General features: G+C 37.2%; 1 protein-coding gene across 1 annotated transcript in view; it reads left to right on the top strand.

Annotated features, from left to right (window-relative positions):
- The window catches only part of LOC102149353 (uncharacterized), a 315161-nt gene that overhangs the window by 197035 nt on the left and 90847 nt on the right, over positions 1–27279 (top strand). Inside the window, exons 16-18 of the mRNA XM_070245788.1 lie at positions 7174–7392; positions 9415–9667; positions 17255–17418. Coding sequence (XP_070101889.1) covers positions 7174–7392; positions 9415–9667; positions 17255–17418 — 636 coding nt within the window. The remainder of the gene's footprint in view (positions 1–7173; positions 7393–9414; positions 9668–17254; positions 17419–27279) is intronic.

Raw genomic sequence — 27279 nt, 5'->3', positions numbered from 1 at the left:
CAGCCATAAGCCGGCATATGGGAAAAGAATCTCATCAGTGAGTGCTTAAGCTTATACTGCTCATTGTCTTTATAGCCAATTCCATTCAAGGAGAAAATCTATATTAAATTTAGAGACCAACATTTGTATGACTTTTTAGGTTCCATGTCATTTCCCCATACCGTATGTGACAATGGGTCTCAACCATTCTGATGGCTTCTTATTACTATGTTGGTGACTTCCAACTGATGTTTCTAGTTCTGGTATCTCTTGAATTCTAGTTCCATAAGTACAACAGACTATTGGGCAAATTCTCTTGGATATACCATAAAGCATTTTCCATATGCAGGTCAATAGGAGCTTATTGTTTTCCTCATTTTTCCCTCTTCACCACCATATGCTTTTTTTTGAAATGTTCTCCACTCAGTCACCTTTGGATGAGCTACCTGAGCCAGAAACTTTGGAACTGTTTTTGATTCTTTTCTTTCAGGTCTCATATTCAAACAGTCTCTGAGTCTTGTTAAGTGTAGTCAAATATCTCTCAAATCTACCCTTTTCTCTCTGTCCCTCCACCTCCCGAATTCTGTTTTCCTTAAAAGGGCTGCTGTTGGTATTTAGAGGTGTTATGGTTTGAAGTGAAATAATACATTGAAATTCTAACCCCTAGTACCTCAGAATGTGACCTTATCTGGAAAGAGAATCATTGAGGTCGTACTGGAGTGCACTGGGCCCTGAATCCAATAGGGCTGGTGTCCTTATGTGTGAAAACAGAGGTACACAAAGCAAAGGCAGCCATATGAAGAGGAGGCAGAGGTTGGGTTTATGCTACTACAAGCTAAGGAATGCCTGGGGCTACCACAAGGTGGAAGAAGCAAGGAAGGATCTTTCCTCCTCCACCACCCCGCCTAGAACCTTCAGCTAGAGCATGGCCCTGCCAACACCTTGATTTAAGACCTCTAGCCTCCAGAACGGTCAAAGAATAAATTTTTGTTGTTTGCAATCACCAGTTTGTGGTTACAGCAGCCCTAGGGAACTCCTACAGGGGGCAAGAGGGTTCTTCATTATTTGAGACTCCAAGCACATTTCAGGAAGCTTGGTGCCTTTGCCACCCTTCCTGTTATTGTGACAACAAAGAATACCCATGCCCATATTTCTGAAAGCTCCTGGGTTCTGCTGCTTGTTGAGCAGGACTGGGAGGTCCTCCTCCATTCTCCCCTTTAGTCTGGACTCTCCCCAAACTTTTTTCATCCTGCAGCCAGAGCAATGTTTGTAAAATACAAACATGCTATCCCTCCCCATCACTGTCCTCAAACACTTCAAGGGTTATTGATGGTGGCAAGATAGAGTCCAGATTCCTTCTTATGGCTTCTCTGACCAGACCCCTTCACACACGGGCCCCTTCACCTCTCCAACTTCAGCCTCTGTCACCGTCTTCACCGACTTGGAATTTCCCAACCATCCTTATTTTCAGTTTGAGAAATAGAACTTTATTCTTCTGAGAATTGCATGGGTGATGGAATGCCCTACCAGCTTTCCTGCCTATCCTTCATTCTCATTCGTCAAATTCTGCTTCATCTCATAGATCTCAGGAGAGAGGGCTTCTCTGGCCCAGTTTGAGGTAGGTGTCTGTCCTAAGTTTTCTCATATCATTTTGTATGTTACCATAACACTTATCACCTGAACTTTATCCCTGGATTTTATTTGTCTTTTCACTTATCTGTCTCTACCAATAGAATGAAATTTCTGCAGGTAAGCGGCAATGTTGTTGGTCTGTGAAAATCCAGAACCTACCTATATTAGTATTTTGTTGCTGCTATAACGTAATACCACAAGATTGTGTCTTAAAACAACACAAATTTATTATTTTACAGTTTTGGAGTTTGGAAGTATGAAATGGGTCTCACTGGGTTAAAATCAGGGTGTCGGCAGGACTGTATTCTTTCTGGATTCTAGGGGAAAATCCATTTCCTTGCCTTTTCCAGCTCCTAGAAGCTGCCCTCATTCCTTGGCTCATGGCACCCTTCCTCCATCTTCAAAGCTAACAAATTTGGGCCAGGTCTTTGTCATACTGCCATCTTTCTGACTCTCCTTGTGGTTGTCTCCCTGTCTCTCCTGCTTCCCTCTTCCACCTTTTAAGGACCCTTGTGATTACATTGGACCCACCCAAACAATGCATAATAATTTCTCCATTTTAAACTCAATTGTTTAGCAGCCTTAATTCCAACAGCTACCTTAATTCCTCTTTGTCATATAATTTAACGTAATCACAGGCTACAGAGATTAGGGTGTAGATATATTTAAGGGGGACCATTCTGCCTACTACATCCTCATAGGACTTGAAATACTATATTCATTTAATGATATCTGTTGAATGAATGAGTTGCATCCAATTAAACCAGCTTCCACAAAGGAAGAAACATTTCCTTGCTTCAGGGTTCAAATAAAGGGACTTTCTTTCCAACAACCTAGAGTTTCTTGGTCTTGGGGTTACTTGCTAAAGCAGATGACTCATGAACAGTTCTAATCAAGAGGGAGGAGACAGTAGTTATAAAACTCTCTCTTATCAGTTACGTTAACTTGGGCAAATCACTTAACTTGTTTGGGCTTTAGTTCAGCTTCTGCAAACGTTTGAGGGAACATGATAAGGTCTTCTCCAACAGTAACATGGTATGACCTATACTTGTTTCTTTAGTGCCTTCATTATAATGACTCCCTGGCATGCTCCCTGAAGTATTAAGTCTTAGAAAAAGCCTCAGAATCACTGGGAATATCCGTGTTCAAAAAGTTGTTGATGAATGGAATATGGTGAAAAAACGAGTGAAAAATACCCAAATAAAAGAATTACAGAAAATAAAAACTTGGGTGAAGAAATGCTACCTCTTAGAGTATGGTTAGTTATACCAGAAGAAGGCAATGTGGAAATTTTAGCGCCATTGATAGATAGTGACTTTTTAAAAGAAATATTTTGCACTGCTGATGAATGATGGGCTTTGGTTGTATACAAATTCCTAAGGACTCCTGGTCACTGTAGAAGAGAGTTTAAGAAAGAGTTCCATGCTTTTTTTATAAAGCAATTTTGGTCGTTTTTTATTGTTATTACACTGATGGATCATAGAAATCTTGTTTGATTTTAGGTCTCTATAAGGATGGGGCATGCAAGGGGGATAGATGTCTGTCATATGAAATGTGGCTGAAGTTCAGAGAAATAGGTTTCATTTAATAGCTGAATACTGGATGACCTCCTCCTTCTTCTCACCCTCTGGCAGCTCACCCCATGAGCGATGGAGGAGCCGCCTGTGTGAACTGAGAAGTAGCTGCTGGCCTCAATGTGATTTTGTGGTGATCTGTGTGCTCTGTGGCTTCCTTCATAACCAACAAATCAATTCCCACTATACGTATTACACACCCCAGTGGCAGAGGCCATTTATTATCCTTTTGATGGTCATACTCTTTGTACATAACCAAGAAAGATTACAGAGGAAGGAAAGAACAGGTGAAATGTGGATGAAGATTATTGCACAATGGCACTGCATTTTATAATGTGCCTTGCATGTATACAAGAATGAAAAAGATGCTCTCTTTCAAGACAATTTTGAAACATGGATGCAGAATTTTCTTTTGAATAGAATGTATTTCAAGAAAGGTTTATGGAGAGAGAGTTGCGGATGTAATTCTATATCAGTACACATTTACATTTCAGGTGCAAATTCAAAATGATTAAAAGAAAATGAATGTCACTGTCCTATTTTCTTGTCATATGGAAATTGTTTATGAGGTTATACTTGACCAGCTTTGTTCAGTTAATGAGCTTTTCAATACATCCTTTTATTTGGCATCATCTAGCATCAACTGCTTCTTTTATTAATTTCTGACTTGGCAGTATATAATTTTTTAAACTCTGATTGATTCCAGCTTTTTCTTAATTCTTTGAATCCAGATGCTATAGTTACCATTGTTAAACAAATAAAAACAATATTGAATTGTGTTGACAAGGTACAAAATATTTTGAATTAGACATAATTGGTACACAGTGAAATTTCAGTGTTATTTTTCCTAAATAAAACATCCCATAAACAAATATGTGTATCTGAATGTGAGTGGGAAACATTTTCTCAGTGAAACTAATGGTAAAAGTATGACTTTCTAGTGGGCTCTGTGCATAGACATTTACACTGCTTAGTCATTTATGTCAATGGACATGAAAAGAACCCTGGAAATTTCCAAAGGTCAAAGAAGCTACTGTCTTTTCCGTTTTGCATCATTTGAGATTTTCCAGTTTTTTGTAATAACACAATGCCAAATCTGTATTTGATTTTCTCTTCTCTTTGAAGGGGCAAAACAGTGACAGAATAATTAACTGAAGAGGAGATCGTGCACAGAATATTTTGCTTTAGCAGTGTAGAAAGTTCTGGGTTTCATTTCACATGATGGTAAACATAGTAAGGTATTCTGGAATCCTTCTATAAGAAAGGCAACCCCCTGACTATATTACCATTTGTAAACCAAAGTCTCTTGGGGGCCTGCTTCCTGTTTAACTGTTCCTCATTTGTGTAATAGAAAAGCCTGCTCAGTACAAAGACTGCACGTAAGTTTCAGTTAGACGATGCTCTACACCTTCACGGCACAATGCACACAAGAACAACAAAAGGGAACTGTTGCTGTCAAGCTCGGTGCCTCATTAGTCCTGTGCAGACCAAAAGGCTACAGTCCCGGGTTGGAATTTTAAGGGGAAAAGTGGGTTTTCTTTTACTTCTGTTGTTGTTATCCCCCACCCCCCAAAGACTCTTCTTTTTGTTATTAATCTCCTTCTCATGGTACAATTGTCATCATAGTTGATAGTCTTCAGAGAGAGATGAGCTTTTGTCTGTAAGCTCTTTTGAATCTGTCTCTAAATTTTATTTGTTATGTTCTCCTTATGCCTTGACCTGTCATGGTTAGTCACCAAGTCACTGAACTACTTGCTATGATACTACCTTCTTCTTTGGTAACATGATTATAATCAAGACTATTTTTGTTTGAGGAATTTACTGAATTGTTCTAGAATATCTTTCTAGAATAGAATTAGACAAGCTAATCCAGGAACTTGGAATATAGTTGTTATAAAGATTGATTACTGGTTTAAAAGAACCAACATTTTAATAAACTGATGATGGCATATACCGACAATAATACTGTTTTAATTAAATAACAAATATATGCATATCCATGTTCATCTCTCTTTAAAAATGAAAGGAACCCTATCAGCATTTATACAGACCTCCTACATTTCTTGGGCTTGATGGAAGGCCAGCCTATTTCACAATAGCTCTGCTAAATATTGGAAGAGGAGAAAGAGGGAGAAGCAGCAGATTTAGTATGTGTTGCTTTGTGAAAGTGGCACAGGGATAGGACCGTTCAAAGTGTTTTGCATCTGTAACTTAGTCATCATATTGACCCTCAGATATGGGTACTATTGTCATCTCCCTTTTCCGTAGGAGGAAAGCATGGCATAGAAAGGAATTATACCCAGGTGGTCAGATTCCAGAGCTTGTCCTTTAGCCACTAAGCTGTGGTGCCTCTACTTTATTCCCTGCACAGATTCCTGGGACTGAGTGGCGAGTGAGTGCTGCCTCTACAGTTATTTTCAGATAGTCTCTTTATGTTCTTTCCCGCAAAACCTATAATTTTAGGAACTTTGAAAACACCTCTTGCCCTCAACACCAAACCCAGAGGAAATCAGAGCTAAATCAGAATACCTTGTATGTAATTCTTTTATATTTAATTTCAACAGAAAATGTCAGTACCATGTTAAGGATTAAAAGAATTCTTTTTTTTAAAGATTTTATTTTTTCCTTTTTCTCCCCAAAGCCCCCCAGTACATAGTTGTATATTCTTCGTTGTGGGTTCTTCTAGTTGTGGCATGTGGGACGCTGCCTCAGCGTGGTCTGACGAGCAGTGCCATGTCCGCGCCCAGGATTCGAACTAACGAAACACTGGGCCGCCTGCAGCGGAGCGCGCGAACTTAACCACTCGGCCACGGGGCCAGCCCCTAAGAATTCTTAAGTTTTGAATTCTTATTCATATTTTTCAGTGGCATATTAACAACTCATTTCAACTTTTAAAATGAAATAGTTAACTTTTAACAAATTCTATGCAAATAATTAAATCTAATCTTAATAAAGAGGGATCATTGTGGGTAGGTGAGATAAGCAGGAATATATTACAAATTTTAAGGATTTAAATAAATGTTTATTGTTTATGATAATTTATTTCCATATGTTTTTAGATTTTTAATTGTTTTAAAATACACACAGCATAACATTTATCATCATAACCATTTTTAAGTGTAAAGTTCAGTGGTGTTAAGTATATTTACATTGTTTTGCAACCAATGTCCGCAACTTTTTCATCTTGAAAAACTGAAACTCTCTATCATTAAACACTAACTCTCCACTTCCCCCCCCCCCACCCCCCCAGGACCCCTGTCACCTGCCATTCTACTTTCTGTCTCTGTGAATTTGACTACTCTAAGTATCTCATATAAGTGAAATCATAGAGTATTTGTCTTTTTGTAACTGGCTCATTTCAGGTAGCATGGTATCCTCAAGTTTCATCCGTGTTGTAGCGTGTGTCAGAATTTCCTTCCCTTTTCAGGCTGAATAATATTCCATTCAATGGACAGTTGGGTTGCTTCTACCTATGGGCTATTGTGAATAAGGCAGTTATGAACATGGGTGTACAAATATTTGTTCAACACTCTGCTTTGAATTATTTTGAATATACACCCAGAAGGGGTATTGCTGGATCATATGGTAATTTTATTTTTAATTTTTTGAGGACCTGACATACTATTTACTATAGCAATTGCACTATTTTATATTCCCACTAATAGTGCACAGGAGTTCCAATTTTTCCACATCCTCATCAACACTTGTTATTTATTGGCTTTTATTTTTTGGATAATAGCCATCCTAGTTGGTATGAGGAGATAGACCATTGTTATTTTGATTTGCATGTTCATAGCCATGTTCCTTTTTGTTCCCCTTTAGTCATCCATTATAGCAAGAAGAAACATAAATAATTTGAGTTCCAAATATTTAAGAAATATTTTCATTCAATTTTAATTTCACAATGTCTTTACTATCATTCTCAAAATATTTTACTTTTGGTTGTGATTTAAACCCAGAAATTCATCTACTATTTCTTTGTTTGTAGCTGTTCTTCAGTTGCTTATAGTCGTGGATCTGGAGAATTCTTCAAGCATCTCCATTTTGTGCTGGCATCAGTGTATTCAGAACTTCAATTAGCTCAATGGCGAAGCCAGGGCTTCTGGTACATTATTCTGCTGGTGGCTTCTCTCTGGTTCCTGAGGCTCTACCTGCATTACCTTAGCCAGTGGCTTTTCCTCCAGGCCACTTCAACTCCTGTTACAAAGTGAGTGCTTTCCCCTGAAAGTCAAAGGAATGCATTTTCATCTTGATAGGCCAAATGAAAGGACAAAACTCCTCTCTACCCATTTACCATAAATACTAAAATACAGGTATGATTTGAAAAGACAAAACTGTCTTTATCTAAAAGCAGGAACTTCTGTTACAATTGTATTCTCATCTTATGGGCCTGTATTTACAAATACATAACTGGTACATCCATATTTATTTAAAATTTAGCAGGTTCAAATATGTTCTGATATCTGAGCAGAATCTAAAAAGGAATTTAGTGACCATGTTTTATTCTATTTTGATTTTATCAGAGTGACTTAGGTTGAAGGTATCTTAGAAGTAATGTAAGTATGATTTATCATCTATACTCAAAGAAGCAAAGATTGCCTCTTCTGCAAAATGATTGAATTCAAACAATTACCAAATTCAAGCCCAGGCAGCTTTCTGGGCCATTATCCTCTGGAAAAAGATGACACTTTAAAGGTTATCTCTCCATAAACGTGATTCCATAGACACTAGAGATAGACAGATAGATATCTATACAAGTAAAATTCATTTTCTGAAATGTAGATGGTACAGATATAAATAAAAATGTGTGTATATTTTCAATTAAGAAGATTGAAGACAGTTTTAAGACACTATGAAAAGGAATATATGTGTATATCTCGTAAATACACATACAGATTTTGATCATCTTTTGAAAGTGAATCAAAAATGTCTGAATATGTTATAGAATATGCAAATTTATATATGCTAAATAACTATATCTTCAAGGGAGAATTTTCACACAGATAGTATATTCCTTCCCTTCTCCCTTTCTTTTTTCTTTGTTACTGTGATGGTTTCCAAAGTAGAAAAGATGGATGTTAAATGCTTGGGCTAGTTGCTTTTTGCTATCTGCTCTCTTACTTCAATAGAAAAGGAAGCTCTGTCTTTATTGATTGTTAATAAAATGAGATTGAAAAAAATATCTTGAAAGCCCACTTTATCCAATTTCTTAAGCAATAGAGGACCTAAGATATTCTAGGATATTGTGCTGTCTATTGTCTACATTTGCAGGCTTGAATCCGACATTAGTTCCGTGTCCCATCGTAGTTATGAGACATGATAATAACTACAGCAACAATAAGCATTTCTTCTGCTCTTATTCTATGTTAAGCCCTCTGCCAAGAAAGGTACGCATATTACTTTATTTGGTATTCACAACAACATAAGAACAAAGCATAGAACTTCCTTCAAAGTAAAGGTCAAGGAGTGGATAAAAGGAAGAACTCTTTTTAGCAGAGAGCTGATAAGTAGGATGCACAAGCAGGATTAACTACAAAATGGCTTTAAAAGCCTGAAATGCATGGGGGGCAAATTTAGAGCACAATGAAGTCTCACTTTGCGTGGAAAGAGGGTGCCAAAGCCCGGATCAAGACTATCTAAATTGCTGGGCTCACCTTGGATACAACCCTAAGATGCTTAGGTTGTGTCAAGATGTCCCTTTTAGAACAACTTAGAAGTTTGAAAATTTGTTGTTAGCAGTATTGTTGTTGTATTTAGTGGTCTAGCTAGAGGAATCACAAGCAAAATTAATCAGCTTACCAAAACTCTGAAGAATTGTTAGATTTATTTGTACTTCTGATTTCCGTTAGAGATTGATCTATGACTGAGCCCAATGGTTTATTTTGCATTTCAGATAGCCTACCAGCAAGTGAACTGCAGGGCAGGTCTTAGTCTATAGAACGTTCTACTCGGCGTGTAAAATTGATACCCTTTTATGGTTACATATGACACTTAGAAGAACAGTGAACAAGGTAGAATTTGCCTTTTCCTTGAAAGTGAGCTGTTGAGGTGTAACTAAGAGTTCGGGAAAAGATAAAGACTTCTAACACAATTTTGTGGTACTATTAAGTGTCAGATTTTCTATATTAAAAAAAAAGAAAGAACCTAGTTTTTAAAGCTGTCTTGTACACCTGGCATTTTGTATAATTCCTCTTGTTTGCACATATGTGGTTTTACTGTTTTCCCACAGATTCCATTTTTCCCCTTTCACGGTTGAGCTTTGCTACTCAACTTCTTCACTTGACATCGGAGAAGAATTGCTTGTGGTTGTGGTGGGGCCTTTAATGTTGAACACAATGATACTTCCTTTGCTTCTGATCAGATGGGGCTGTCAGCTACTGTTTGCCTCCTGCCCTGATGTCTTGTCAAAGTTAATCATTACCATGGGACTATGGACAGTTCTGGACCCATTGGCGGTGTTCATAGTGGATACTGTCCTGGGGGTAAGTCAAATAAAATCATTGGGATATGAGTCCTTGATGTAGAATTTAGCTTTAGTGCACAAATAAGTTGACATGGGAAGTTTAAGTAATCATGAACAATTCAATACTCATCTTGAAGTGAAGTTTTCTCTCATAATAAAAAATTCTGGTTATCTAATATAATCAATTTAAGTGTAACTTTAGCTATCTTAAATAAATACTTGCAAAACAAGCAGGAAATAATGTTGGAGATCAAATCCAAACTAATTAGTACATTTTTCAAAATTATTACACAGCAACTTCATTTTTTAATTTTTTGTTGGTAACTTTTTTTTTATTGAGGTTATGATAGTTTACAACATTGTGAAATTTCAGTTGTACATTATTATTTGTCAGTCATCTTATAGGTACGCCCCTTCACCCTTTGTGTCGACTCCCAGCCCCCCTTCCCCCTGGTAACCACTAATCTGTTCTCTTTGTCCATGTGTTTGTTTGTCTTCCATGCGTGAATGAATCCTACAGAGTTTGTCTTTCTCTATCTGGCTTATTTCACTTAACATAATACCCTCAAGGTCCATCCATGTTGTTGTGAATGGGATGATTTTGTCATTTTTTACGGCTGAGTAGTATTCCCATATATATATATACACATATACACCATATTTTCTTAATCCAATCATCAGTTGATGGGCACTTAGGTTACTTCCATGTCTTGGCTGTTGTGAATAATGCTGCAATGAACATAGGGATGCATAAGCGTCTTTGAATTGCTGACTTTAACTTCTTTGGATAGCTACCCAGTAGTGAGACGACTGGGTCATATGGTGTTTCTATTTTTAACTTTTTGAGAAATCTCCTTACTGTTTTCCATAGTGGCTGCACCAGTTTGCATTCCCACGATCAGCATATGAGGGTTCCTTTTTCTCTACAACCTCTCCAACATTTGTTATTTTTTGTCTTGGTAATTATAGCCATTCTAACAGGTGTAAGGTGATATCTTAGTGTAGAATTGATTTGCATTTCCATGATGATCAGTGATGATGAGCAACTTTTCATGTGCTTATTGACCATCCATATATCTTCTTTGGTGAAATATCTGTTCATACCCCCTGCCCATTTTTTGATTGGGTTGTTTGATTTTTGTTGTTGTTGAGTTGTGTGAGTTCTTTATATATTATGGAGATTAACCCTTTGTTGGATATATGATTTGTAAATATTTTTTCCCAGTAGATGGGCTGTCTTTTCATTTCAATCCTCTTTTCCCTTGCCTTGTAGAAGCTCTTTAGTCTGATGACGTCCCACGTGTTTCTTCTTTCTATTGTTTCTCTTGTCTGAGAAGACATGGTGTCTGAAAAGATCCTTTTAAGACTGATGTCAAAGCGTGTACTGCCTATATTTTCTTCTAGAAGTCTTATGGTTTCAGGTCTTACCTTTAAGTCTTTGATCCATTTTGAGTTTATTTTTGTGAATGGTGTAAGAGAACAGTCTATGTTCATTCTTTTGCATGTGGCTGTCCAGTTTCCACAACACCATTTCTTGAAGAGACTTTCCTTTCTCCATTGCATGTTCTCAGCTCGCTTGTCAAAGATTATCTGTCTGTAGCTGTGTGGTTTTATTTCTGGACTTTCAATTCTGTTCCGTTGATGTGTGTGTCTGTTTTTGTACCACTTGTTGGCAACTTTTTTAATGTTAAGGATTTTCACAGGCAAACTTTATAAAAAAGTAATCATACAGAAGTTCCATTAATTGGTTAGGTTATTTATTTGCTTTATGATGTTATACTTACTCTTCTGTAACAAATATACTCAAGAAGAAGAATCAGAGTTTTAAAAATATTTCTAATAAATAAATTTTAAAAAATTACTCCATACGCATGTATTTTTACTTTTGTGAAGCTTATGAAATAACAAGCAGTGCATCTTTACCCCAAAATACATACTTTTAGGATTTCATGATTATCAATGATGTACTAGTGTACATGATATAAACAATAGCAATATTAATTCTAATATTTAAAGAATAATTCATATTTTTCAAACAGCTTCAGACAATTTATTTGATTGTATATTTACAACAACACTGTAAGTTGGTGGGACAAGTATTCTTCTCACTTTACAGCTGGGAGAAACAAGACACACAGAATTACATGATTTGTCCAAGGCCACATAGCCAGTCCACACTGCAACTAAGACTAGAACCCAGATCTGTGAATTCTGAGCCTGGTGTTCCTCCCGTTATACTGAAATCTCTTCCTCAAAGTTTGAATCAATACATTGTTTTGTGAAATCAAATGTATGCCGTTCCTGATAACAACTATGATTATATCAAAATATTTAACTTACTTATGAATATTGGGGCTATAATTTGAGGCAAAACTGATGTAAATATTAATGTAAATGTATTGCCGCATCTGAATCTCTTATTGCTTTGAATTTGCTAGGCCTATGAATTCCTGATTAGTGTTGCTGGAATGTACTGGTTCTCTAATCTTAACCTGAATCAGAATCTATTGCAAATTTTGTTAAAATGCAAATTGCTGAGTCTTGCCCCAAGAGTTTCTGTTTTGGTAGATCTGGAGTAGGGCCCAAGAATTTGCCTCTCTAACAAGTTCCTAGATGACATTGATATTGCTGGTCTGGGGACCACAGTTTGAGAACCACTGACATAATAGCTGCATAGGAAAGATCTGGCAAGAGTGCTGGGAAGATCTAGGAATGTCAATATAGCTTGGAAAAGCCAAGCTCCAGTTAGGCAAGGCTCAAGGGGAAAGTTTTACTGTCCTGCTTATTAACCACCACCCACAACCTGTAATTTGGTTACTTTACGTAAGTTTCATTGAAGTTGACAAAAGCTTTAGATCATATTATCAAAGCAAAATTAAAGATATTAGCAAATAATGGAGTAATTCAAGCCAGAAAACACTTTAATTTGGAGTCATCAAGTTTTCAAGCGATTTCGATAGGAAAAGGGAAAGGAAATTTGAATTTTAACTAAATTTTTGTACTGTAAACCTGGCTATGCGATACAGCCCCAAGCAAGAGAGCAGATGGATACTATAAATAAATCAATATGATCAAATATTCAATTTATAAAATTGTCTTAATTTATGGAATAATGTTCCATAACTGGTATATTTTTCCTTTTAAGAAGAAAAAACTTTTTATAGTTGGTATATATGTGTTTAGACTTTATTCATTGTGCCAAGCAGATTATAGAGATGCAGTCTTTTGGTGGACTCTCCTTTTTAACTGTATTTGAAATGGAATTTACCATTAATCATGTGCTTTTAGAACTAAAGACCCAATTGCTGTCCAAAGTGCATCCATGAAGATATTGTCAGGTGCTGCGGTAAGCAGCTAGGATCAGTGAAGCCTATTGCTGTTTTTATTTCTATCTTTTAGCCCACACTATGCTACAGCAGTGCATGTCCAATTTTAAGGTACACGCAAGTCACCTGGGGATCTTATTAAAATGCAAATTCTGATTCAGTGGGTGGGGCCTGAGATACTGCATTTTAACAGACTCCTACGTGATGCCAAAGATGCTGGTTCTGTGGATTGACCATAATGTGACAGGTGCGAGATGCTTTACTGAGAAAGCCTCTCCCTTCTCTTTGCTCAGGGTTCCTTAACAAGACTGGGGACCTTGATGCACTGCGTCTGCTAAGGGTTTTTTAGACTTTTTCAGAGAATTCTGACTGCTTATTTCTCAGTGAAATGACCTCTGTTGTAAATGCTTAGAATCTGAAGACAAGTATGATAGTTGACTCTGCAACCACGTAGATCATTTACCCTTATGAAAATGAATTAAAGCAGCCTGCCAGTGTATCCAGTTTCTTGTCCCGCTGCTGGAGATCAGAGGTAGAATCATGTGCTGAGGAAAGCCTATCAGTACTTGGAAGGCTGACTTGTTTTCACCTTCTAGCCTGCGACCACCCTCTGAAGACTCAGTGTCACTGAACACCTTGATGACGTGTCCAAAGAGGGAGCCTTGTCAGTCAGAAGTTGTTGTGTTTCCTACTCCATCTCTACGTCTTTTGACCTTGCTAACTAGCCTCATTTTGATTCTGAGTGGATTGAGTTGGAGCCAACTGGATTTCATACACATTCCTACTTCTCTCAGACTCCAGGTTCGAAGGAGAAGACTACACCATCAAAGTTAGTTGAGCAGGAGATGTAGAGAGGAAGAATCATCTCCTATAACATCTCACAATGCCTCCCAGAGGCCTGATGTGCATACTGAGCAGACAGGGTGCTAATCTGATCCTATTGCAACACCAAATGTGAAGCCATTTGGAGTGGATGAGCAGCTGTCCCTTATGATCTTCTGAGATCCCCTCATAAGGAATGTCTGTAGCCCTCCTGGAATGGATTTCCTTATTCCAATCAGTTCCCCTGCAGAGATTAATAGCGGAATAACACACTGTGTCAAAGGCAGCTGCCAAAATGAGCAGCTTTAATTTGAGGGGCCTCTGAGGTAATGTGTAGGAAAGTAGCCCCCAGCATGGTCATCTGGGAACCAGATCAGAGGTCTGTAATCTGACGGAAGCTGACTTGGGTTCTAATAGATGAGTATAGCACCCGTATCTTTCGCTACTTGGAGAGAACAGCTGAAGGCTCATTTCCAATCTGCACAATTATTGACTTTCCAGTTAGAATCCATCATGTTTCATTGTGGATGACATCTACTTTTGCTGTCTTTAAAAAGTCTCTAAAGCTGCATGCAATCCACAGATCAGCAGCACTGGAGGCTACACTTGGACCTTCCCACCAAGTGAAGCAAAACATGCATTTGAACATGCTCTCCAGTGATTTAACAGCACACTGAAGTTTGAGAAGCACCACTCGAAAGCTGTTGTTCTCAAAGTGAGGTCCCTGGACCAACAGCATTAGTTTCATCTGGGAACTGAACAGAAATGCAAAATCTCAGGCCCTGCACCATATCTACTGAGGCAAAAACTCTGGGGAGGAGCTATGTGTTTTAACAAGCCTTCCAGATGATTCTCATGCTCATTAAAGTTGGAGAACTACTGCCCCACGTGAGATCATAGTTATCATAGATTGAATGTCACTCATGAGATTCAAGTTGCCCGAGTTCAGACCTCCTGTTCTTTCAGCACTTGCTTTTAGCAGACAAAGCTGAGGATCACCTGCATTTGATATAGATCAGTCAGCCAAGAGAGGTGCTATCTAAGTTTATGATAGTTTTTGTTCTGGATACATTTTTACATGGTAATCTAAAAGGAGATGGGTCAGGTAGAATAGTTTGAGGCTGAAGCATTGAGCGGCTGTTGATGTTGCTAATAACACTTTGTCAGTCTCTTAGTTTGCCGGCTCAGAGGTTGGCAATGCATTTCCCCTAACGCTCATGGATGATACTGTGCTCAACAAGACCATTGAGTTTATAAATTCTTTCTCTGCCTGAGCCCTAATCTAGATAAAAAGTATAGGAAAGATTTGCTATTGAATGTTTTAATTGATCAGCATGTATTTATTGATTATATACTCTCTGCACAGGATTTTAAAAGATACAGAATAAATATGGCATTGTTCCTGACCTCAATATAGATGTTAAGAATAGTACTCAAGAACAAAGAGCAAACAAAGACGGAACGCAAGCATTTTCACTCAGCAAACAATTCTTGAGAATTAATTAGAAGTGATTGTGGAGTGATAGAAAGAGCTTAGAGTCGGGGGAAATGGGTTCTCGTTCCAGCTTGGCCATTTTTTAGCTACATAACGTTGGTTGGATAAGTCAGTTAACTTCTTCAGTCTTCAATTTCCTCGTATGCATCACAAAAAAGTAATAATATCTAAAAATAGTAACACCTACCTTACTCATTTCAAAGTATTGTTGGGAGAATAAAATGAAAGACCAACTGGGAAAAAATTTGAAAAATCTAAGGCACCAACCAGAGAAAATGAAAGGAACAAGGATGAGGATTATGATGAAATGATGATACTTATGCTCTGTGGGTGATACAAGATGTAACAGCCATTGCTCCAATGGTCCAGGCAGGAACTTACAATCTAGTTGGAGAATCAAAATATACACACACAAAGATATAATATGGCAGTGTGTGATGACTTCCATTTGGGAGGCATAGCGCTCATTCCCTGATATCCTTTAGGTCTCTAAGGATACCTTTTCCAAGACATCTTTTCTGATTGCAGTGTTTAATAACACACCCCTATCTCTCCTATGACTTTTTTCTGCTTTATGTTTTTTCATAATATCATCCTCTAGTATAACATATATGTTGCTTAATCTTATTTATATAGTTACTAGCATTTGTCTCCTCTCCCCCTCGCACACACTTAAAGTAAGCTCCAAGAAGTTAGGGATTTTGTCTAATTTTATTCACTCTTTTATTTCAGAGCTCAATGACACAGAGTAGGCATTCAGTGCAATACATGTGGGTTAAATGAATGATTTAACATCTATAAATTAGATTATGTTATCGGCATCAAACATATCATTTTTTCTTGTTTCATCAATGAATCCCATGTCTATTTCTTTACCTTTAAGAAACAGCAGAAAGGTAAGATCTGAAATAGGAGAAATGCATGACAACCCTTGCAGATCTGCTGCCTAAAATTCTAGCAACAGACTTGCATTTTGCAAGGTAGACCAATGAACGGGTACAGAATATAAAAATAAAACTTTTGAAGCAGTAGTTGAGAGTTGGAACATCTGAATTCTAGTCACTGCCCAATCACAAAAGGATATTTTGCAGTAGGAAAAATGCAAATTAACCTCTCTAGGCTTCTGATCTTACCTGTACATATGTGATTTGGATTCGCTAGTTTTGAATGTGCCCTTTTAAGCTATATGAATATAATTGTTAGTTTAAAAAGTAAAGAAATTTTTCCTCTTTGTTAATTTGGAGAAAAATTCCCTACTTTATGTTTATAATGCATATTACTTTCACTGGCTATCATGAGAGTCATAATTAAAGGACATTTGTGTTTTATAAAACTCAAAGGTCCAGGGTGTCATCTGACAAAGCTTTAGGTCCATAGCATTTCATATTTGTTTTAAAAGAGCTGACTGCTTTATATTTGTTTCTAACCCAATATAGAATATGTTTTTCCTTGTCTAAAATAAAGACTTATTGTTAAATTGACCTAATGTAAACTTTAGTTTTGAAGCTTACATTAAATAGCCTGTTAACTTTTTTATAAGTTTCTAAAATAAGCCATCTATTTTATGCTTAGTGCAAATTAAATCCCTTTCAAATCTGTTTCAGAAAGAAAGGAATCTTTCCACCATAATATTTAATTTCTTCATATCTCATGCTCATTAAATTCAGAAGTTAATAGTACATAAATAAAACATGGCTTTTACTTTATAAATTGCATGTAGAGTGTACATATTTAAAAGCTTACAGGGAAATGAGAAAAACTTGGTAAACCAACCACACAAACCCAGTCTTTTTCTTTTTTTCTTTGTGCAGCTGAAGATCCAGTGATCTTCCACTACCTTGAAAATTTAATTTAAAAATAAATTATAGTATTATATTATATAGTCTTTGTGTTTTTATATTACTCTAACTTGTTGATCGGTGTTTGCATCCTTATTTGATTAATTTGTATTCTCTTTTGTCAGCGGCTTACACGCAATGGGGAGAGTCCTGTAGCTGATGCAGCAAAGCTGTACTGGGCGTTTGTAAGAAGCATGCAATCAGGCATTCTCGGCGTCATGCTCACGGTGCTGCTTTACATTCTCCTCGTCATCATTTCTTCTTTGATTTTATATTTGTATTGTTTCAGGTAAGGTGCTTCAATCCATCTATTCTTTAGAGTGTTCAGCCTCTGGTCTTGTCATATCCTTAGGCTGTGAGAACACGGTAAAGAAGAGAAGTTAGAACCATGTCTGGGGTAGAACTCTCCTTTGTTGTGTGTAACAGCTGTCATGAAAACCAGCTGAGAAATTACTTGACTTTTGGGTAAATGTTTTTTCTACAATCAAGAGAGCTAGGTTTGCTGTAAAACATTATACTTGTTTCTTAAAACCAGGGATCAACAGGAACCAAGGAGTTATCTCTTGATATCCAATGGCTTTCTCGGCAATTTCTGGGAAGCTTGTCTAAAATTGTTTTTCTCCTCCTTCCAACCCATTTTCTTCCCATTCTTCCCACCACTGCCAAAATCACCAACAGAGGAATCATCTTTCAGCTTCGATCCTGAGTATCATAGGGTTTGCCTTGTCAGATCGTTAATTTAGCAAGTAATCTATGTGTGGGAAGAAAGAAGAAAAACAACAAATAGAAGGCAGTATAAAAATGCTAGAAGTCTTTTCACTGTCGATGGTTTCCTTTGCTGTGCAGAAGCTTTTTAGTTTGATATAGTCCCACTCATCCAATTTTGCTTCTGTTGCCTGTCCATTTTAAAGCCATTGCTATATCACATGAAATCATTGCCAAAACCAATGTCATGGGGATTTCCTCTATGTTTTCTTGTAGAAGTTTTATAGTGTCAGGTCTTATATTTGTCTTTAATCTACTTTGAGTTGATTTTTTTTTTTTCTGGTGTAAGATAAGGTTCCAATTTCATTCTTTTGCATGTGGATATCCAGTTTTCCCAGCACCATTTGTTGAAGAGACCGACCATCCTTTTCCCATTGTGTATTCTTGGCACTCTTGTTGAAGATCAGTTGACAGTAAATGCCTGGATTTATTTCTGGGCTCTCTATCTGTTCTGTGTATATATCTATGTTTATGCCAATACCATACTGTTTTAATTACTGTAGCTTGGTAATATAATCCAGCAATTCCACTTCTGGGGGTTTATCCAAAAGAATTAGAATTGGCATCTCAAAGAGATAGTAGCACTCCTGTGTTCATTGCAGCACTATTCACAGTAGCCAAGATGCAGAAACAACATAAATGTCCATCGACAGATGAATGAAGAAAGAAAAATGTGGTATATATATACAATAGAATATTATTCATCCTTAAAAAAGCAGGAGATCCTGCAATATGTGGCAACATGGATGAACCTTGAGGACATTATGCTAAGTAAAATAAGCCAGTCACAGAATGACAAATACTGTGTGATTTTACAGGAGGACAAATACTGCATGATTCCACTTCTATGAGATATCTAAACTAGTCAAAGTCACAAAAGCAGAGAGTGGAGTGGTGGTTGTCAGGGGCTTGGGAGAGGGGGAAATAGGGAAATTGGTGTCATGCTCTTGGGGCTCATTCATATCCTCCTGTTCATCATTTATTCTTTGACATTTTATTTGTATTATCTCAGGTAAGGTGCTTCAATATTTCTGTTCTTTACAGTGTTCAGCCTCCAGACTTCTTGTTATAGGGTTAGGAAGAGGTCAACACAGGAGTCTCCTGGAGCACAGAGAAAAGGAACCAACGCAGATCTGGAGGAAGATAAGGACAGTAGTCAAACGTTTCAGTTGAAATATAACACTTGAGTAATTTTTGAAGGTGTAATATAATTTAGCTAGAATCAAAACAGAGTCAGGCATATTTGTGGGATAAAGAAAGATGTATAAAACCATATCATCATGAGAAAGTATGATACATTTGGCAAATCAACAGTATTTTGATATGGCTGGAGTATGGGATGTGCAGCAATGGTGGTCGGCTGAGATGAGATTAGAAATGTAGTCAAGGACAAAATGATAAAAGTCCTAAATATCATGATGTGGAGTTTGAATTTGTTCTAATGGTAAAGTGAACACATTACAAGATTTTAAATAACTTTAAAGAAGATCACTTTGCTAGTAGAAGAGAAGGTGGATTTAATAGTGGCCAGATTGGAAGCAGGAAAATCTAGTTAGAAAGTCATCTTAGTAGTCTAGGCAAAGAGTGTCGAAAACCTTAACTAGAGAGAATGACACAGGAAATGGAAAGTTGTGGCATATTTAAGAAATAGTTAAGAGATACGATATAGCTTTGGGGCTTGTTGGAAGTTGAAGGTGAAGGAAAGGATGAGATTTAGTATAACCTTAAGTTTTGCAGTTGGGCAGATTGGTGGGTGGGCATAGCATTCTCAGAGACAAAGAATGTATAGAAAGTAAACATTAGAGGAGAGACGTAATGAGTTACATTCTCATTCACATTGACCTTGAAATTTCTTTGATATTGCCAAGGAAAAATATGTCATAAGAAATTGGAGAGATGAGCGTAGAGCTCAGGGGAAGCAATATAGGCTATGGATTTGTGTGGTTGAAGCCTTGAGTTTCATTCTTTATAGAGTAGAGGCTACACTGCAGTGGGCTAACTGAGTGAAGGATGAGGACATAGCGTCAGGACTTACCGACAAGTTTTTTCACAAAGCTACTCTATAAACGGAAAGTGGTTCAAAAATGATATTTTAAAAAAGAGTAGTTTTTAGTATGGGTGTGGCTTAAATATATTTATATGTACATATGAAAATTCTAAAAGAAAGAGAAACATTGAAAATGCCCAAGCAAACGAGGATAATGGATTGAGCAAGGTCTTTAAAGACATGAGGTAGAGCACATGTGGAGACAAACCTTGGATTTAGGAAAAAGATCTTGTCTTTGATGAGAGAGAGAAAGAGGTAAGAGTGAATGCAAATGCGTGGAGGTTCGTGGCAGCGTGCTGAGAGAATTCACATGTGATAGCGTTATTACTTTCTGTAAAATGGGAGGTGAACTCACTCCTCCGTTCTTCCTTCAGTAGACTGGCCATTCTCGGAAGGGACCCTTGGATCACTAACATAGCTGTAGTAAAATTGCCGCATTCTCCAGGGGATGTATGTAGATAATGCACAGGTTTATTTTATATTTTGACATGTCATAAGCACTGCATGTCATCTTTCCAGATTACTTACTTTCCTTTCTTCCAGGGAAGAACGTCTTTCCTGATCATTCACTTTTCATTTTACCACTATATTGGCATGTGGCCCTAGGCAAGGATGTTCATTTGCTAGATTTTAGGCATTTTCTTGTGTAACATGGTAAAGATAATGCAGATATTTAGATCTTACAAGAGACTCTACATGAATCTTTATTATTTTAAAATGACTAGGGTTTCCTAGAGAAGTTCAAGAAATAAAATAGTATACAGACCTTCCTTGAATTATATAGGTTCCATCCAGATAAACCCATCATAACTTGAAAATGCATTTAATCCACCTAGCCACCAAACATCATAGGTTAGGCTAGCCTACCTTAAACCTTCTCAGAGCACTTACGTTAGCCTGCAGTTGGGCAAAATCACCTAAAAATGCCTATTTTATAATAAAATGTTGAATATCTCAAATAGTTTGTTGAATACTGTACTGAAAGTGACAAGCAGCGTGGCTGTCTGGGTGCAGAACGGCTGTAAGTGTATCAGTTGTTCACCCTCATGATCGCGGGGCCGCCTGGGAGCTGTGCTCGCTGTTCTGCCCAGCATCACAGAGAGCATCCTATGGCATATCACTAGTCTGGGAAAAGTGCAAAATTCAAAATTTGAAGTACTGAATGAGTATTGGTTTTGCATCATCCTAAATTCGAAAAATCATTAAGTTGAACCATTGTAAGTGGGGGACTGTCTGTATCATGTAGTTTAGAACTTTGTAGGATTAAAAAAATATTCGATAATGTTATGTATCATTTATTCCCATACTGATATGTGTCTTCAGACTTAAGGTGAATGTTTACAACCATGCTTTTCTTTGTCCAAGGTCCACATTTTTATTATCAGGATTACTTGGAAAGTATGAAAAGGTAAGCACAGAATTTATGCACTAAATAAATAGGATTTAATCTTGCTACCTAAAGCAAATAGTTGTTTGCTTTAAAATAGAACATAAAGATTACCCCATGGAGAATTGTGGGTAAAGAGGAGTAGGAAGCTCTGTAATGGATAGAGAAATGATTAAAGAAAAAACAAAGGTAGATGCAGTGTCTAGACATCATAGAGAATGAACCTAAAAAAATCCAAGAGGAATAAGCAGATTTGTTCACTCTGTCAACCTAGCCCTTACTGTCTTCGTATCCTGTGTGCTTAACCTATCCTGTCAGAACTAAGCATGCTCAGTAACCCCAGGTAAGTTTTGCTTGTATTCTAGAAGCAGATGCTCTTAGGATTCCTTTGGATGATGATAGAGTTACAATAATCTCCCACAGGAAAAATACCTGAGTTTTCCATATGAGTAAATAAGTCACTCCAATATGTCAGCTGAAAAATCTCTCTTTACTGATGTTTGCAAAATAAATGGTGGAGAGCTGGGCAGCTCAGTTCTTCCATGAAGCAAATACTGTCCCTATTGGATGCATCTGGTCAAAGAAGTGGGATTTTACTCTGGCGGAAAAGTAGGTAGAGAGACATGGGAATTGTAAGAACTCCCCATGGTGATAAATGCCAATGTGGATTTGTGCGTGCTGGCTGACTTAGGTTAGCATTCTTAATCCAAATGTGAAAACAACAATCTGAAGTCTTTCTCGGCTTTTGGAGCAGTGCTGTCAAAACATGTGATAACATGGCTAACATTATTGGAGTACAAAGGATATCAAGTCTGTTGTGCAGGCTGTTAATAGAGAATTTCGTCTAGCTCTGGGCACCGGAAGCTCCACATTATGGGGACTGGCTGTGCAAGTTCCAGATTGGACCCTATTCAATTTGGCTGATTGGATCTCATTCCTCCAAGAGCCTGAGTAATTTCTTGCTGAAGGGTTACTACTAGAAAAATTCTCACTCCCTACAGATCTAGTAGGAGAGTTAACTAGGAGGCCAATTCCTTGTCTCTGTGCAAGGAGATTCTTGAGCTAGGTGTAATTATTTGAACTGGATTTTATAGCTTTTAACAAAGCATTAATCTTTTAAACCATTTTTCCTTACTATAGGAAGAATATATGTTATTTAGGAAAAATCAAATCTACAGAAAAGAATCAAAAAGTAAATTAAAAAACACCAATAATCTCACCAACTAGACAAAACATTGTTAATCTTTTGGTAAATTTACTTCAGTCTTTTTCCTATGTGTATTTATTTTTACAAAGTTGAAATTATACTGTAATTATAACTTTATAGGTTGATTTTAAACTTAATATTATATGATAACTATTTTCATATTCTTTGCTGACTTTGTAAACATTTAATGCCTACACAATATTTTATACTATAAAATAAACAGTATAAAATATTTAAATGTTTATTTCTGGACAATAGATTGTTTCTCATTTTTGTTCATAAGTAGTTCTGATGAACATCTTAAGACTCAGGTTCATGCTCAGATTTTAAATTATTCTTTGAATAGTGTCCTAGAGACCCTGAAATACTGGTTCAGAGAGTATGATGTTTCTAAGACACTTGATAACTCTTGTGAAATTGTTTTCTGGAGAAGTTGTACAGATTTATACTTCCACAACAGTGCATGAAGGAACTTACCAACCCGTGTTCACATCATGTGTTATGCTTTTATAATCTAAGAGAAGAAATGGAATCTCATCCTTTTTCTGAATGTGTATTCCTTTATTTACTGGTCACTAAACATTCTTTTTTTTTTTTTTTTTTTTTTTTTAAAGATTTTATTTTTTCCTTTTTCTCCCCAAAGACCCCCGGTACATAGTTGTGTATTCTTCGTTGTGGGTTCTTCTAGTTGTGGCATGTGGGACGCTGCCTCAGCATGGTCTGACGAGCAGTGCCATGTCCGCACCCAGGATTCGAACCAACGAAACACTGGGCCGCCTGCAGCGGAGCGCGCGAACTTAACCACTCGGCCACGGGGCCAGCCCCTCACTAAACATTCTTAACATGCTTATCACTCATTCATATGTCCTCTTTGTGAATTTCCTTTTATGTGTCCTTTTGCCTTTTTTTCTACAGCGCATTCAAATGTTTTTCTTACTGAATAATATGAGTTTTATATACATTAGCAGTCTTACCCTTCTGCCATGTCTTTTTCTTTTTTGACAGGGAAAGATTGCCCTCAGCTAACATCTATTGCCAGTCTTCCTCCTTTCTTTCCTCTTCCTTACCCCCTCCCACCAAAGCCCCAGTACATAGTTGTATATAGTTGTAAATTCTTCTGGTTTTTCTATGTGAGCCGCTGCCACAGCATGGCTACTGACAGACAAGTGGTGTGGTTCCATGCCTGGGAAGCGAACTTGGGCTGCCAAAGCAGAGCACATGAAACTTTAACCACTAGGCCATCAGGGCTAGCTCACCCTTCTGTCATATCTTAACAAATAGTTTCTCCATTTGATAATTGCTTTTCAAATTTATTTTTGAGTTTTAAAAAAATATTTACAATTCATATATAATAAAGTCTTTTGATAATTTTTATGACATACAGATATTTCAAATTAAAAAAAATCCTTCCTCATTCAATTATTTAAAACTATTTACTCCTGCTTTTGTAAAGTTCAAATTTGCTTTCACTGAACTCCTTATCATAAGCCGTGTAGAATTCATTTGATGTGGATAGTGTCAAGATCTAAATGAGATATCCTTTTGTCTTTTATTTTACTGATCTGTTCTCTAAGTTGGTATTATCTTTAGATATTAACTGTTTTGCCATTTTGTCTTACTGGGTTTTGTTTTATGTAATTTTTTGTAATTTTATCAGCTTATGTTTTCAGTGTGATGGACAGAGCTTCTCTTTTCTAGAGCTTCTTTTAAAAAAATTTACCTTTTTACCAAACTTTTATCAATGGCCATCCATAGGCATTGACATAAGGAAGAGCTGTGTGGACCATCTACAGCTCTCAGGGTGTTAACTTCCTGTTTGTCCTTGCAGTCTTCCTCATAACTCTTCTGAGGAAAGCCTCTGTTGGCAGTAGATGGATCCTTTAAATCCTTTATCTGTATAGTCCCAAAGATCTACAGGCTGCCTACATACTTCTTTATAATACACAGAGAATGCAAAATCACAATTTAAATGTTAGTTATATTTGTTCAAGCTTTTATATTCCTGGAAACTGTACACAAATCTAAAAGACTGGTATTCAAGTTAGTTTTTGGGGTGGTGATGTCTTCTTAATCATTGACTTAATAGTTCCAAATAGCCTTATAAGTTTTAGCTGGTGTCATTTATTACTTAGAAAATTTAATTTAGATTAAAATAATTTAAAGGCAGATTTTGATGAGAATATTATGAGCATATTCATTGTCTAGGGAATATGTATAAGATAATCAAAGATTTTCCACTTTCTAAATCAACCTTCTTTACAATGTTCCTTACTAAAGGCAAAATATTATCCACCACATGGAGGAAAAAATTCTAAAAGGTATCTAATTAATATATAGCTAAACAATTTCATCCTCCCTGAAATTATCACATAGTTATGGGCATTCTATGTCCTGGTAAGCAGAAATGGACAGAACATATTATGACATGCTTGTATAGGAATAGACCTATTTAAAAGATTTGGATGCTACATTGTGTCAGCTCCAGTAAACTGAATGATTATAACCAAAGTAGCTCATTGTTGTGGCTCCAGGTAAATTCACTGATAGGCCATTGGCAGAAGACCCATGAGTATCTTTGCTCTCTTCCTAAGACCCTAAGCTCTCTGGTGTGGGCAGTTGAGTTCATGCTATATGCTGACCCCACTTTCATCTTTTCTTCAGCAAGTAAAGGGATCTATTTCTACCCCAACTATCCCCATCTGTAGCTGCAAGAAGCTGGATCAGAGGTAAACTGAACATTCCTTGACATGATGTTGTCTTATAAAGATAAAATAAAAACTGGTCAGTTAAGTCTAAATCATTAATCAGTCATTTGATGGTTTGGTTTGTGGTAAATTAGCCCGCTTCGGATACCTCCAGGATAAAAGAAAGTAGAATAATCTTCTGGAACTTCTATTTTTGTCCCAAACTTTGGGAAACTGGGTATGTGAGTTTTGACCAATGGCAAGCAGGTGTCAAGAAGGTATGTGCACCTGGATGAAGCGACAATGCACAGATTGTCTTATTGGCCCAGTCTAAATCCCTGGCTTGAGCTTGTTTTAGGCCATTGGGACGAGAAATTTCCTTTTCTACTTCCATGTAAGTACTTGCATCTGATAGTGTAGTTAATGTGCATAAGCCAGTGTCATTCCCTGCTTCTCTCTGCCAGCATCACACTCATCACTAAAAGAATTGAACTAGCAAGTGGACAAAATGAACAACTATTTTTGTGTGCTGCCACAAGTCAATGAGAATGATGTGCATAAAACAGTATGTCAAACTTTCTGAACCACGTATTTTAGATGTTACATAAGTAGTCAAGTCAAATTGAAAAAAAAATAAAAAATATAGTGACAAAATAACGTGAAATGGTGCACTGGGAATGGAAGACAAGGTTGTTGATTCTAGAATTTACCATTCTTTCCTCTGTACCCAGAAAAGTACCTAGAGCACAATAGGTACACAACAAATATTTGCTGAATTAAAAACATGAATAAATAAAAGAATACATTTTCTTAATGATGAAGACACACCGTCTAGTTCAAATAAAATGTGGCTCACAGGCTGTATGTTCAAATGACACTAACTCTCGTGTTTTTTATTTTAAACTCTCAGCTGGAACATAATGAAGAAGTGTAAAAAGATATACACACAACTCTCATGTGTGTTAGTTTGACTTATCGAAGTGATCAAAATAGGCTTTTAGTTTGAATTCTTTGGCCGCAGTCAACTTTAAAAAATTATACTGCAATGTGGAAGGAGAAGTTTGAAAGGGTTGCAAGGATGTCCATAGCAGGAGAAATGCAAGAAATTTAGGCACTGTCCGGAAAAAGTCCAAGGGACCCAGGGAAGTACTAAACGCATCATAGATGCAGAATGCCCTCTAACTCCTTGCTTGCCAATTCTCTGCTCCAATTTGGTAATCCCAAATCTCAACTCCACTGTCTCCAACCCCCATCCTCCACCTCCTTCTACAAGTAGTCTTTTCTCTTTAATGATCTGGTAGGGAGGTTAATATGAGGCATGCTCAGATACTCAAAAATGCAGATGGCTTCCTAGTGACCTTGGTCACATCTGCAAAGGAGCTGTCATTCTGCGGTGGTACAAATGATGGAAGGTGCCTCAGCGTTTAGTCTGGGTTAAGTGCTTAAGCAACCCTTTTTTGCCATTGACACTGATCATGAGATCAGGACCTCTTATCAGCCCTGTGCTTTCCCAGTGGCTAAGACCTCACGGATGAGTTTGATTCAGGAAAATGCTTCATAGTTCTTCTGGTTCACTTTACCCTTTATAGTTGGGCTTTCCCTAGTAAAACTGATCTACCTGCATAACCTGAGTCCGTACCCTCATAGGAATATAAGACAGTATGCACTGGAAGAGCTGGTCCTTGTGGCCATGAGAAAGAACAGAATCCTAACCCTTAATAATATGTCATTGGCTCTCATAATCATTTGAGAATCTCTAAGTATAGACTCATACGGCCTCCTTTCCACCTCCTCCTGTAATCCTCACCTATCGCCTCCCCTACTAATTACACTTGCCAACTACTTGGCATTTGGTAAGCGTATGTGAATACTTGTTGACTGAATGAACAAATCAACGAGGGATGAATTAAGAGGATGATGGCCCCCTTACCGGCGTGAGACTACACATAGATCGAAGGATATACACTTCATCATTAGAAAGCTGTGATAGAACTGTCTCTGAAAAAGGGAAAGGGAGGTTTCTTGACTACTTCTCTTTGTGTGCACATTTTTATTTTCTG

This window comes from Equus caballus, chromosome 20 (genome assembly GCF_041296265.1).
Source record: "Equus caballus isolate H_3958 breed thoroughbred chromosome 20, TB-T2T, whole genome shotgun sequence".
Classification (NCBI taxonomy): domain Eukaryota; kingdom Metazoa; phylum Chordata; class Mammalia; order Perissodactyla; family Equidae; genus Equus; species Equus caballus.
The sequence above is the reverse complement of the archived record's forward strand: the minus strand, read 5'-3'. Positions and strand labels throughout refer to the sequence as shown.